The following is a 14,353-nucleotide window of genomic DNA, read 5'->3' as shown; positions in this document are numbered from 1 at the left end:
TTTCCTTTAGAGATCCCAAATCTGCGAGTTGCATCTCTTGCAGAGCAGCAATGCCAACCTGGAGCCTCTTCAGTTCTTCATTGATGACAGCGGTCTTTCAGGTGTCGCTGATGTCCTGAAGATCTTCAGTCAAACTGGTCAGCATGGTCTGCACATTCCAGCAAGCAAGCTTAAAACTTTGATGGTTTCCTTTTCTTCTTGATTTTCTTATTGGTTTGCGTGGTGCTCAAATTTCAGTCACTTGTCAGGTTTGGGAACCTTAAGCCTTACGCACCCAGTGAGGAAGGTGAACTGTGGCAGGACAGTACCCTACTGGTTGGGGGCTGCCCAGCTTGAGGTGGTCGGTGACTGTCCAGTGAGATGCGATGATCTCTCCCACCGTCGAAGACAACCCCTGGCGCTCGTTCTCTACGCCAATTGAGCAAGAGCTTATAACCGGTATCTGTTACATCCCGTGTTGGTTCAATGCTGTTAAGTGATGCTGGAGTACCTCTCCAGGCGCGAGCCTGGGCAAATTATTTTTGGGATCCCGGGCTGCCCAGACGCCAGTGTCCCCCTCTCGGCTTTACTGATATAGTCCAAAGGAGAGGATAACCTCTACGTCTGGTACCAGCTCAGCTGCAGGAGTTGCCGGGTCAATGTCAGAAGTTGGCACAGAACCACCTTAGGACTCCCCTCTGGATTTTCTGTCAGGGTTAACTCCCTTAGCCTTGCTCCTTCCCAGGATAACCCACAAGGCAGTGAAATTAAGACATTAATGTCAGTCATTAAAAGCGACTGCCTGATGGCTACTTGGCAGATCCTCTATCTAGATCATAAATTGTCTCTTAATGGGCAGTCTCCTTAGAACCTTAGCTCTGCGTCCCTCCGTGCTGCATCCGAGTGCAGCCTGCAGGCTCCTCTGCTCTCTCCTTTCTCCTGCCAGGTGTCCATTGACCAGAGTCGCTCAGCCGTAAGTTATGCTGATAATTCAAGTGTGCCAGCTGATCAAATAGCAGTTAAACAAGAGTTTATCGCACATCTCTCCAGAGATTTTGGAAGGGACTCAGATTCCTAAACACTGGGTCGAATGCTGGGCTATCTTTAGAAGTCTCCCATTGTACTGTCTCTGCATTTTGTCAAATCTGCAGTGAAAGTGATCTTAAAATGAACTATATGTTCTGGGTAATCATCCAAGATGGCTATAACAACATGAAATGCATGGCAGAATGCAGGAGACATACAATTCTCCCTCAAGGAGCTGAGACACAAATGTGGTTATGTTTTTTTGGTTTTTTCCCCAAAGGAGTGTCGTCAAAGTTGAAGTATGTCCTCTGAAATGGTGGCCAAAGCATGAAGGGGTATACAAATGTTCAGCATACCTAGTATGCATACATCAACAATACACATGCATGGCAAACACCTGTTCTAACTTCCAGGTCACATTGTAAATATGAAATGGGCAGTTATTTTTTAACATATATGTAAACAAACTTGTTTCCCTAAGCAACTGGCTGAACATGAAATAGAACTAAGTAGACTTGGAGGCTCTAAAGTACTGCACTCAAAACCAAAACAGTATTAAAAAAAAATCTATATTTGTAAGTTGCACTTTAATGATAGAGCGTACTATAATACTTGCATAAAATGAGTTGAAAAAGACTATCGTTTGTTTATCATTTTACAGTTCAGCTATTTGCAATAAAAATAACATAACATGAATATTCTACACCTTGTGTTGTGATACAACTGAAATAAATATATTTGAAATAATAAAATTTAAATTACAATTAATATTCTATTTTAACAATGTGATTAAAATTTTGCATTAACTGTGACTGACAGCCCTGCAAGTGAAGTCCCAGTCACCACAACAACAATTCACTCCCCACTCCAAAGCAGATTATTTTGTAACAAACACCCCAATCTTCACAGTTATCCCAGGTCTACATCAACTATGCACACAGAGCCACACAGCAAGTCTACACACCTCTTTGCCTCACAACCCTATATGCGTCTCCTGTTCCCAGCATACCTCTGCTCCCCCTACGGAGGTTCTTTATCTTCATCCAGACATAGCGGAAAGAAAAGCAAGAGAGAGAAAGAGGCATGCACGCACACTTGGAAGGAGGGGAAGCTCCAGTGAATCTTCACACATACCCCTCTTGCCAGTCTTAGGAGAGGGCAGCTCCAAGTGGGTCACCTTCTTCTCCACCTCTGGCGTAGTATGGCAGTGTTATAGAAAAGGAATGGGGAGGATTGAGGAGCAGAGAGAAGACTGTCCCATTTTTCACAGAAAGGAACTGAAAAGGATGGAGGAAGGTCAACATGACTTGAAGTGTAATTTTTGTTTTCCCTGTCCCCTTCTTCTTTTGAGGAAACAATATCAACAGCTCTCTTTCCCTCCTTCAAAAACTTTGCAGCTCCTGAGGAGAACATAAGAACACCCACACTGGGGCAGACCAAATATCCATCTAGTCCACTATCCTGTCTTTTGACAGTGGCCAATGCCTGATGCCCCAGATGGAGAGAACAGAACAGATAGTCATTGAGTGAAGCCTCTCCTGACATCCTTTTCCAGCCTCTGATAAACAGATTTTCTAAGGGTTGCTAGCTGGACAGCTCCAAGCCGCATGTGGCTATTTAAGGAGCCATTTGCAGCTCCCACCGCTGCCACCGCCCACTCCTCCAGCTCCCAGGCCCTGCCCTGCCATGTTGAAATGGAACTCAAATTAATTGTTTTAACAGCTGGCAGGAAGGATCTGGCATTAAACCAATTAAACTGAATCCCATTTCAGTGCAGGAGGGCAGGGAACTGCCTGTGCTGCAGGTGGGCGAAGGGAGCAGGAGGACTGGGTGGGGAGTCATGTGCAGAAGGTGGCAGCATCCTGGCAAAGGAGCAGTAAGGGGCAGCACACGGGTGAGGTAGGTGTGGGGTGGAGTTTGGGGCTGTGAGGGGCATAAGCCTAGGGATGGGAGGGGCATTTTGGGGCTGTGAGTAGGTTAAGCCTGGAGGGGCGGTTTGGGGCTCTGAGGGGTTTAAGCCTGGGGGTGGTTTGGGGCTGTGAAGGGGCTAAGCCTTGGGGTGAGGGGCAGGGCAAATCAAGATTTATTAAAAAAAAAATTCCCCAGGGGAACACCTCTCCCCCAGCCCCAGGTTTTGAACTGCTTTGGGTCACAAAGCCTTACTGAGTTGTCAAAATGGGTTGCCGTCTTGAAAAGGTTGTGTAGCCAGACAGCCAGCCCCCTCTCAGACCAGCATTGCTGGGAACACAAGGGAGCCAAAACAACAGGGCACTTAACATAAATTCCAGCACAGCCTTTGAAGCTGTGAGAAGCACAGGTGTGCTGCTGCAATGTGCCTCTGGGAACATATACAACGATTAGGCTCACAGCAGACAGAGAAGCTGTGACAGACATGGCTCTTAGCCCCTACTAAATAACGTGATGCACACACACCCACATCCTAGGTGGGAAAATATTTGCCCTAATAAAAGAATGTCCAGTAGTCGAAACGTATTGTTTCTCTCCCTTGCAAGTGTAAACTACTCTTGCGAGAGCTGGCGTCGCCCAGACAGACCAGCCCCAATTTGGCATAAGAAAGGAGAAAGAGAATAAAGGAGTACAGAGGTATAAGTATGGGACCTACAGCACCATGATTTTTGAGTGCTTTTCACTATCTATCTGCTGGTCAGATAAGTGACAGCCTCCCAAGGCTTCTGCAGCTAAGAGGGTCCCTGAGCCTTGTCCCTTATTCGTCTTTCCGCGGAATTGAGTGACCGATCCTGGCTTGACACCGCTGGAATCGAGAGATGCAAGGAGGGTAAGAAGCACCCACACCTGATCTCCTATCTTTAGTGTACACATATTTTGAAATAGAGCTCTATACTTTGTTGTCTTTCTTTGGGATTGTGGCTTCAGCTTTGTAACTTGTTTGTGTGTGTAACATCTATACATTTAAATAAGTAGGCACTAGCAATTTTGTAACCACATGATTAGAATCTAGTTTAATAAATTTTGGTAACCATTTGTGCATAAGCCTGACTTGTTTCTCTGGTTTACTGTAAAGCAGCCAACACAATTAAAGAACCTCAGCCGTTTTGGCTATAAAGCCTGGCCATTAGGTGAGAGTACTAAGAGCCTAGCGTTGAGTTGTGCCGCCTCCACGGGGCAAACTCTTGGGGCGCCTGTCAGTCAATCCTGACTGCCCACTGCGAAGGAGCTCTGAGCTCTAGCAGTTAAAGTCACGGGTGTGGAAAGGCTCTTAGTGCTGCCATTGGGGCACCTGTCAGTCAGTGTTGACTGCCCACTGCGAAGGAGCTCTGAGCTCTAGCAGTTAAAGTCACGGGTGGTTAGGACCTTGGGGCATCCGTCAGCCTAGCCCGGGCTGCCCGCCGCGAAGGGACAGTGCGTCCTAGCGGTTAAAGTCACGGATGGTATAAAACGGGCATAGCTGGCACCTCACCAAACATCCTTGGCCATCGGCTAACAGGTTGGGAACTGCTGATCCACGGACACCATTCATACCCATTCTGGCTAACAGACATTGATGGACTTAACCTCTATGAATTTACCTAGTTAATTTTTGAACTCTGTTAAAGTCCTGGAGAAAAAAAAAGTGTCCTTCAAGTCTCCTACCACAACTGTGACTGATGGTATGCCTTCACTTGCTAGCAGATTGGGCTAGCAATCAGTACCGTGCAGTACAGCTGCAATCAGTACCGTGAGTGTCTTTTAATGAGTCTAGTGAAGATCTGTTAGCTTGATGGGAGAGCACTCACCCATCAATTTGTGTACTCCACCTCCCCTAAAAGTGTAAGGGAAGTCGATGGTAGACCCTCTTCTGTTGACACAGCACGGTATAGATCCCACAGTAAGTGGCTCTGACAGTGTGAACTTCAGTTACGTAAATAATGTAACTGAAATTGTGTAAATTAAATTGAATTACCACAGTAGTGTGGACCAGCCCTGAATGAGTAGGAACAAATTCATCAGGAGTTGAGGACATGAGGGGAAAGCAGTCTATTTGTGGGGATTTCTCCAGATAGCTTGAAAAACAAAATCACTTGAACAATAGATGGTTTTACTTTGTGGGTAAGACTAGCAAAGGGCAAAATTGTGTAACTCTTGGTAAATATGTGAAATTGAACAACACTTCCAGCATTCTTAAAGACAATACAGCTAATGGTGTCAAGGACAAAATCTGCAAGAGCTAGGGACAAGACATTTGTGGTCAAAGGCTAGGGACTACAGAACCTAATTCTAGAAGAGATAAGAATAAGCTCTATGGCTTTTGAGAACAAAATACATGACTCATCATTGTACAAACAGTTTCCGACAAAAACTGAAAACAAGGGAAAAAAGATGAGAGAAAATAAAAGAAATATGCTAAGGAAAGCTGCCAAACAGAGCTGAATACAGCCTGGAGAACCCAGACTCTAACCATATTTAAATCATTTATATTATGACAACTAGCACCATAAAAATAACTAAGATATGAGTACCAGAGCAATATGTAATGATTTTTAAGGACAGTAGAGAATGGCATTCATGGTTAAATGCATAGCTTGATTTAATATAAAATGTACTCATTTTGCTCAGTAATCTCTCAATTTACATGGATGTTGTGTCCTGGGCAATCTCCCTGTAAATCAAATTTTGTGTAAATTGGAGGGAGAGGAGGTTGGCTGGGGGGGGGACCAGGCAGCTGGGGTAGTGGGGAGGGCAATCACATGGCCCCTGGCTTCTCCCAGCTGGGGGGACACACACCTGGGGACACAGGGGCTGGAGCGGGGAGGCATTTTCGATTTGCACTTAACACACATTAATGCGAATTAAGCGCAAATGGAAATCATACTTCTTGAGAGTTTACTGTACCCTAAAATAGCCTGTTAAGAATTGATTTTTTTCATCTTAAAAGATAATAGTTTTTCAATTAAAAGCTATTTTCTGAGTTGCTAAGTTCTTGCTCAAGCACTTCTGACACTGAAGTAACAGTTGCTTTAAGCCACTTTTCATTCAGTTTACTTCAGCATTTATTACTTTAAAAACTTTATAGACACAAACACTTCAGTGGCTAGTCGAGAATTCAGTAAGGTAGAGCAGTAATGGTTTCTCATCACATCAGAATTTATAATGCTCAGCTATGTAAGAGATACAGCTCTCTTGAATCACAATTTAAAGTCCAGCTCTGGCTATTATTTACCAGAGTATTAAACTCCTCCTTTTGGCCGCATCTACACGTGCACGCTACTTCAAAATAATGGCGCCAACTTCGAAATAGCGCCCGTCACGGCTACGCGTGTTGGGCGCTACTTCGAAGTTGAAATCGACGTTAGGCAGCAAGACGTTGAAGTCGCTAACCCCATGAGGGGATGGGAATAGTGCCCTACTTCGAAGTTGAACGTCGAAGTAGGGCACGTGTAGACGATCCACGTCCCGCAACATTGAAATAGCGGGGTCCGCCATGGCAGCCATCAGCTGAGAGGTTGAGAGACGCTCTCTCTCCAGCCCCTGCGGGGCTCTATGGTCACCATGTGCAGCAGCCCTTAGCCCAGGGCTTCTGGCTGCTGCTGCTGCAGCTGGGGATCCATGCTGCATGCACAGGGTCTGCAACCAGTTGTCGGCTCTGTGGATCTTGTGTTGTTTAGTGCAACTGTGTCTGGGAGGGGCCCTTTAAGGGAGCGGCTTGCTGTTGAGTCCGCCCTGTGACCCTGTCTGCAGCTGTTCCTGGCACCCTTATTTCGATGTGTGCTACTTTGGCGTATAGACGTTCCCTCACAGCGCCTATTTCGATGTGGTGCTGCCCAACGTCGAATTTGAACATCGACGTTGCCAGCCCTGGAGGACGTGTAGACGTTATTCATCGAAATAGACTATTTCAATGTCCCTACATCAAAATAAGTTATTTCGATGTAGCATGCACGTGTAGACGTAGCCTTTGAGGCTCAATTTTCCAGGAGTTCTGGGGATATCAGATACTTTGTAACACACAAAAAAATGCAAACATGCGTATTTTGGAAGGGAACCACTCTAGTCCTCCCTCTCAAATGGCATTTGGGCAAATATTTTAAAAGGTGTTGCTTGTCTAGTTTGGATGGAGTTTAATTAGAGGGTGCATTGAGACATGAAAGACTTGGACACTTCTTCAAATACATAGAGCAGAAAAGAGAAGTTAACCTCCTTAGTCACCATTTAGTAATGCATAATAAATCCGTTCCTAGGTTTAGGAGACACTGAAATCACATTGTCAAGTAAGACTCACTCTGGCAGAGTGACCATGAAAACAAGAGCAGGTTTCATCTGGCTACTAAGCAGATAGGGCATTATCTGTCACTCTTTTCAGCCCTATCAGCTGATAAGAATAAGGGAATTTCTATGTTAGAAGGGTCCTTTTGAAAAGGACCTCCATGTAGATGAGCTGTGGGTGAGTGAACCACAGCACTTCAAAATGGCAGCATGCTAATGAGGCACTGAATATTCATTTCAGTGCCTCATTAGTATTCTTCCACATGGCCTTTAGCATGACCATTTTGAAGTTTTTAGTAAGTGTAGACACCGCCTTACCGTTTTGCTTGTTTTGTTTTGTTTTTTTTAAATGTTAAAATAAAACCTGGCCCTGACTTCCAGTCAGAGAGACTGAGGTAGAGAAACAGTCTGTGCAGAGGTGCTTCAAAATGGCAAAATGCACTACAGTAGGGTCTCAACATTCGCAAACTTAATGTTCACAAATTCAATTATTGGTGAGAGGCCGCTTCCCCTGAGGCCCTGGGCAGGAGCACCAGCAACCAGGCTCCAGGAGGGAGCCATATTAAAAAATTCAACATTCGCAAGGGTTCTCAACACAGAACCCTTGCAAACATTGAGACCCTACTGTATTTTGCTTTATGTTGTCCCATCCAGTCTTGTAATCCACAGCTCCATTCTGGGTTATATGAGCACAGAGCTGTCTTTATAAGTCAGTCATAGGAGGTTTTCGATTTATTTTTAAGTGTTTAGTTGCTCTTGACACTATGGATTCCTGAGCCTAAATTAGGGGATGCATGCTGAGGGCAGGATATCAGAGAAAACAAGAAAGGATAGGATTTGTGGCAGGCAGAAGCCACAAAGAGCAGTGCTCGCCAGTCTCAAAATAGGGGCAAGACGCAATAAAGGAAGTAATGGGTTGTGTGAAGAACTGCTTTGAAGTATGGATGAAAAGATCTAATTAATGGTTCAATCTTAAGAGAAGGTATCATGTATGTGCAGGCATGTATGTAGAAGCTGGGAGGACAAAATAGGGGCATAAAAGTAGGCATGGAATGGTGAAAGCTCGATGTTCTTTATCCATGTTTAAAAATGAGACATTTTCTAAACATAAAAATCTTTAAGTACATAAAGTTTTTAGAGTGAATAGAAGCATCCCCCCTCCATCATCTACTACTTTCATATCCCAAGTCAACAGAAATCTCTTTCCACACCCCCAACCCAACTCCCGTCTTACTACAATGTGCATAACAAGAGACAAGCTTTGAAGTGCTCACAAGAACATCCAGAAAAGTGCTTCTCTCTCACAATCCCAACTGTATTTAAAATTTTGCTGTTTTCTTTAAAATTAAGAAAATCCCCAACAAAAATCTTCATTCAAAACAGTTAAGTCCGATTCAGCAGAGGCCTGCTACCTTTCAAAAACAATATTATATTTCTTTAAAAAAACCAAACACTGCTACTGGAGTCTGGGAATATACATTTAAGGGATCCATCCAGCCCTTCTTAGCTTACTCCACCTGACTTACATTCAATCCTTTCAAACCATAACTAGCAAGGTCTGATTGTGCTTACATAAACTTATAACACGTTATTTTCAACAAACCATTCCAATTCTTCTACACTATTAGCATTTCACTCTGTAAGAAAACACGGCATTGACATGTGGCAGTAGACTTTGAGATTATAGTTCTCCTGAAACCTCTGTTACATTAATCATCCTTCTATAAAATCAACAGCACAAGGCTTCGGAAAACTTGCCAGGGAGACCTGGAATCTTTCCTAAGTGAATAATACCAACTTCTACAGAGTCTAATATATCTTAAAAATTAATACATAATTACAACATCTACCCCTAGTATTTACAAACCTTTTCAACAGGGATAAAGAATAAGTAATGCAAACACTTTCAGTGCCACAGCTCCTCACAGATTGGCGAGACTGCAGCAAAGTGAAAGCTGGGTCACTGTCTAGTCAACGTCCACTGCAGTCCGCAGGAGTCTCTATAACAGCAGTGACACTGAGGCTGTCTCTACACTACAAAAATAACTTGAAGCTGCTTACTTCAAAGTACAATTTTGAAGTAAGCAACTTTGAAGTTGAGTGTCCATACACACCCTACTTCGAAGTTAAACTGCAAAGTAGGGCACTACTCCGTTTTCAGGAATGGAGTAAGTACTTTGAAGCTGGGTTAACTTTGAAGTAAGAGAAGAAAAATGTGTGTAGACTCTCTGCTGGCTACTTCGGTGTAGTGCATAACTTTGAAGTTAGTTCCTAGTGCAGATGCACCGTACTAATTGGCTCAGTTTCTGTTCTGTTGATGCTTAGGAAGGTCCAAGTAGCAACCAGATGCGCACCCTGGAGCAATTCACTGAAGCTGAGTGGGGAAAAAAAAAAGCCCATGGAACATGAGATGGAGATACGCTCCAGTAGCCAAGAACCTATAATGGTGGGAAAGCAAATTATACAAGAATATGCTTCCTCCCTTCCAGTAGCCATTGAGCGTTAGGAGGGGGACTTCAAATTTAGCAGATAGATACTGGCTGGAGAATGATATGAAAGATTGATATCTCCCAAAGAAAAAGATTCAGAGACAGGACATTAGCAGTAACCCTAACACCTCCCTCTTCCCTAATAGTTAAGGGGTATTTGCCTTTCAATAGGCATTATACCCTAGAGAGACAGTGAAAACCACTATCCATATTTGTATTGATCTACTTCTTGTAGATGGTCATCCTCTCTTATTAGGTGTTGGTATAATTTCCAAGCCCTGTGCCCCCATGTATGCCTGGGTACTGGAGTCAGAATGAATGAGATGGAAAATTAATGGAATATGCTAAAAATGACACTCTTATTTGGTAGTATAAAAAAAGAAGAGATATACAATGCAGGGTAAACAGTAGACCACATAATGAAAAGGACTAAGGAGAGAACAGTTTGAGAGAGAATGAAGGAGAAAAGGGGACAAACCTTTGATGATGACAGCCAGAGAAAAATCATAATCTACCATAAGAAATCAGAGTAAGCAGAGAGAAAAGCCAAGAAAGCTAGAGATGTAATAAGTATATCAAGTTGAAGAGCAGTCAATAAGTGTTATCTGATTACTATTAATGACATTTTTCAAATAAGTTAAGATGTTCTGCCCCATCGTCAGCCTTCAACCAGCTCCATACTCAATAACCATTTGGTACAACTCAAAGACCAGAAAAATTCTTCAAGTGTTACTATTTTTTTCTTGACACACAGTCAATTGTGTTACACTTACATCTTTTAAAAAGATTAAATATTGCCCCTTAGCTTAATATTACACATAAAAAAACAACCAGCTTATTCTTTAAAACTGAAGAAATTGTAAATGTTAGGGATTAATAGTACATTATGCCCAAGATAGCAGGCTTAGTCCTTAGGATAGTAGGTGAGTGTTGGGTGTATTTTTCAAGTGTTTGAATATACTAAAGAGCATATTTTAATTACAAAAAAATATGCACACTTAAGTTGACTGAGCAGCATAAATTGCACAACACCAGACCTGCCATTTCCATGCGAATTATTTCAGCAATACTTGACACCCACAAATGCAGAACTTGCACAAGTTTGTACCTCTTTCATTTTCAGCCAAACACATTGCTCAATAGTTAGATGTCAAGATTAATATTTCAGTACAACCACAGGAGGAACTTATGGTGTTTTTCCAGTTTTTTATTGAATTTTGATACTGCTTGTACTATCTGCCCGATAAAATTTCAGAATCTCACCCATCCTCAAAAAACAGGAAGTTTACACTCCTTTTAAAGTACATTTAAGATTGAAAATGTATCAAATATTAAATCTCTAGCTTTTTGAATCGATGTCCTAATACTGCACATATTCTAGAGAAGACATCTACCGGACATATATTAGAGAAGAAACGTAATCCTTTCCAATATAAGAAACAAGTCTAAGGATAACACTTTCTATTTTATTTGGCTATACACCACATGGCTTTCAAAACAAAAACTACATGGCTTGTCATTCTTCCAGAAGGGAGACTTAACTATTGGTCCAAACTCATGTTTATTCCTCCCCCCAAAAAATTATCAGGTCAAAGCAAATTATTTCATCTCAACAAACTTGACATTATCTCAATCTAGTTACTTAATATGTGCAAATGGTGGGAAAGGGTGAGAAGGAAGCATTCAACATGACGTGAATTATGTATTGCATTTTGAATCTACCCTACATGATTTTCACAAACACACAAGCACAGGCTGCAGACCCAGGAACACCCATGCCACAACTTGATCAATTTTTTCGCTAGGACAAACCTAAGTGGTACTATGACCCCCATGCACCAGTTCTCAAAGCCACTCACTCAAATTTGGAAAGGGTTCATGGACTAGGGGAATGCCTAAGAAGCCCACACACTCTTTAAATGGCTCTCTGCACCACATGTATACCAACTAAGTTTGTTTGTACAAAAGTTTGTTAGAAATGCTTATGTCACCCAAAAAAGGGAACAGAAGTGATTTAAATGACATAGCTAATCAAAGATCTTAAATTACTCTGTGTTTTGAAATTAGCAATCAAGTGAATAGTATAACATTTTCTATATAGTCTATTTTGCCGACCTTCTTTCTCTGCATCCCTTCACTGCCCTGACCTTCCTCACACTGCCTTCTATGCTATTTGCCATCACTCTCACTCTTTTCTCTTACTGTCTTTCCCTCTAGTTTCTTTTCTCCTTCCTTCCAATTGCTGAACAATTCCTGCTGTTCTCATCACTAAGGACTTATTTACACTGCTAAGTTACTATGCTGTAACCTTCTTGCTCAGGGGTGTGAAAACACACACACACAAGCACAGTAAGTTGTTATGCCGTGAAGTGCTAGTGCTGTAATGCTGTCCACACTGGAAGCTGTGTTCCCAGCAGTGTTAGCTACTCACCTCATGGAGGTGGTTTAGGTGATCACAGAGAGAGCTCTCTCCCATGTTCTTACTGTGACCACACTCCCACGTTAAAACACATCCGCAGTAATGCTGTAAAACAGAACATGTTGACCTAGGGCTTTGTCTACACTTACTGGGAGATCAACAGTGTGGAGATTGATATCCTAGGGGACCATTCAGTGGGTCTAGTGAAGACCCGTTAAATCGATCACTGACTGTGCTTCCATCAACTTTGATACTCCACTGGAGTGAGAAGAGTAAGCAGAGTTTCTCTCGTTGATTCACCACAGTGGAGATGCTGCGTCAACTTGTTCTAAGATACGCTGACTCCAGCTGTACTACTCACGCTGCTGGAGTTGTGCACCGTAGGTCAACACTGCCCTCTAGTGTAGACCAGGCCCAAGCCTCAGTGTTGTATTTCCACTGAGATTAATGGGTTTGTTCACACTGCACAGAACTGCCTTCTTTCTAGCCATATACAATTAGACCCACAACATTCATGCATATGTGCAAGGTTTCTCAAATAAAATGGGTGGGAAAAGATTTTTTAAAAGTAAGCTCCAATTGCTCAGAAAATTGTGGACTGCCAAATGCAAACATATCAGTTACATCCAACCCTAGCTTTTAAGTCACCGAGTGTGGGACAGCAGACAGAATAAACAGGAGACAGAAAAATCAAAGCAATCCAGGAAGAAATCTGAAAGTGCTACAGAAGTTTTAGTTATTAAATTAACATAATTTTAACCTTACAACTCTTACCTTACGTAAATACAAAACGAAAACAGTTCCACGCAGTCTCTTCTCTTCTTAATGCAGACAAGATTATTTTTAAAACAATACATTTTCCCCTTCATCACAGTAAAGGCAACAGAGAGGAGGTAATAAATATATACAGCCACAAAACACCACAACACCTCACTGCAGGGCATGACCAGGTCCCACAGTACTCATCATCATCGCCCTCAACAACCATGGGCTCAGCACCCATTGATGTCTGATGCCTCTCTCACTATTTCCTTCCATCTTCCCCTGTCCATTGTGGAGTAGCTTTAGTTTCTGTAGCGCTGCATCTATTCCTGTCTACCAATTGGCTATAACTAGGCCTTACCACAGCTGACGGGCTTAACCAAGAAGTTTGTTTTTTTTTTAAATCCCTCTGTGTACGCTGCCTGTCCTCAAACACCCCTAGGGTGGCCAGAGCCTGGACTCCACACCAGCTCAGATACGCTTATCCTTCTGGGCAGCAAAGGTCAGTCACAGTTATCTACTTAACAAGGGAAGGGACCTGTCTGGGCACAACACAATCGCTGGCTTTGCACCTGCTTCCACTATAGAGGGTATATTCTTAATTACTACGATTACGAAGAGTAAGTGGAAGACAAGTAACTCCACAGGCGGCAGGAAGGGGTTGTAGCTACGCCCCTTCTGCCACAACACGACTGGCCGAGGAGACCCGGAGGGCCGAGCTCCGCCAGGCAGTGAGTGCCTAGGGGCCGCTCTGCCCTTTGCCCGGCGCGGCCGCGCTGCGCTCTGGGGCACAGGGGGGAGCTCTGCGGGGCTCCGTCAGTCCCGGCGTGGGAAGCCCCCCCTTGCTGGCTGGCACACCGCCGTCGCCAGGGGCTCCCCGCCCGCCAGGCTGCGGGGGCTGCAGCGTGCCCGGCCCCCAGACAGCCCCAGTCTGCCCAGCCCCCGGGGGAAGGGTGCTCTGAGCCCCTCCCGCAAGGGTCAGGCTGTCCGTCCCCCGGGCAGTGGCGGCGTCTGTCAGCCCGTCTGCCCCTCTCACCTGCTCGGGCCGCCCCCGCCGCCCACAGGAGGACGAGCCCCCAGCAGCAGCCCGCGCCGCGGAGCCGGGCCATGCTGCTCCCCGCGTCTGCCGGCCGGGCGGCTGCGACACCTGGGGAAGTTTGGGACGGCTCAGGGCAGGCCCCGCCTCTTCCCGGGTTCGGCTCACGCCCTCTCCTCGGAGCCCTGCGCTGGGGGAGCGGCCGCGGCTACAGACTGCCCCGGGCCCCCTGTGACGCCCTCCCGCGCCACTCCCTGACTGACACAGAGGCCTGGGGACACGGCGCCGCCGTAGGGAGGGGCGGCAGCCGCACCTGGGGCGGCTTGGGCAGCGCTTCCCGCCGAACACTGGGGCTGGCTCCACGCAAAACCCACCCGTGAACGCTCAGCCGCGGCCACCCTCCCACCTCCCCGTTCATCA

The 14,353-nt window shown here is 44.6% G+C and overlaps 1 protein-coding gene across 2 annotated transcripts in view; it reads right to left on the bottom strand.

Annotated features, from left to right (window-relative positions):
• PLBD1 (phospholipase B domain containing 1) overlaps nucleotides 1-14,022 on the bottom strand; it is an 85,551-nt gene extending 71,529 nt beyond the window's left edge. Inside the window, exon 1 of one of the 2 annotated variants that reach the window (XM_075010647.1) lies at nucleotides 13,934-14,022. Coding sequence is in view for 1 of the 2 variants with exons in the window: in XM_075010630.1 (XP_074866731.1) it covers nucleotides 13,934-14,006 (73 nt within the window). In the remaining variant the exon portion in view is untranslated. The remainder of the gene's footprint in view (nucleotides 1-13,933) is intronic. The other variant, XM_075010630.1, reaches the window with a different exon arrangement.
• Nucleotides 14,023-14,353: the final 331 nt, after the last annotated feature.

This window comes from Carettochelys insculpta, chromosome 1 (genome assembly GCF_033958435.1).
Source record: "Carettochelys insculpta isolate YL-2023 chromosome 1, ASM3395843v1, whole genome shotgun sequence".
NCBI lineage: Eukaryota > Metazoa > Chordata > Testudines > Carettochelyidae > Carettochelys > Carettochelys insculpta.
Note: the sequence above shows the minus strand (reverse complement) of the source record. Positions and strands in the feature narration are given on the sequence as shown.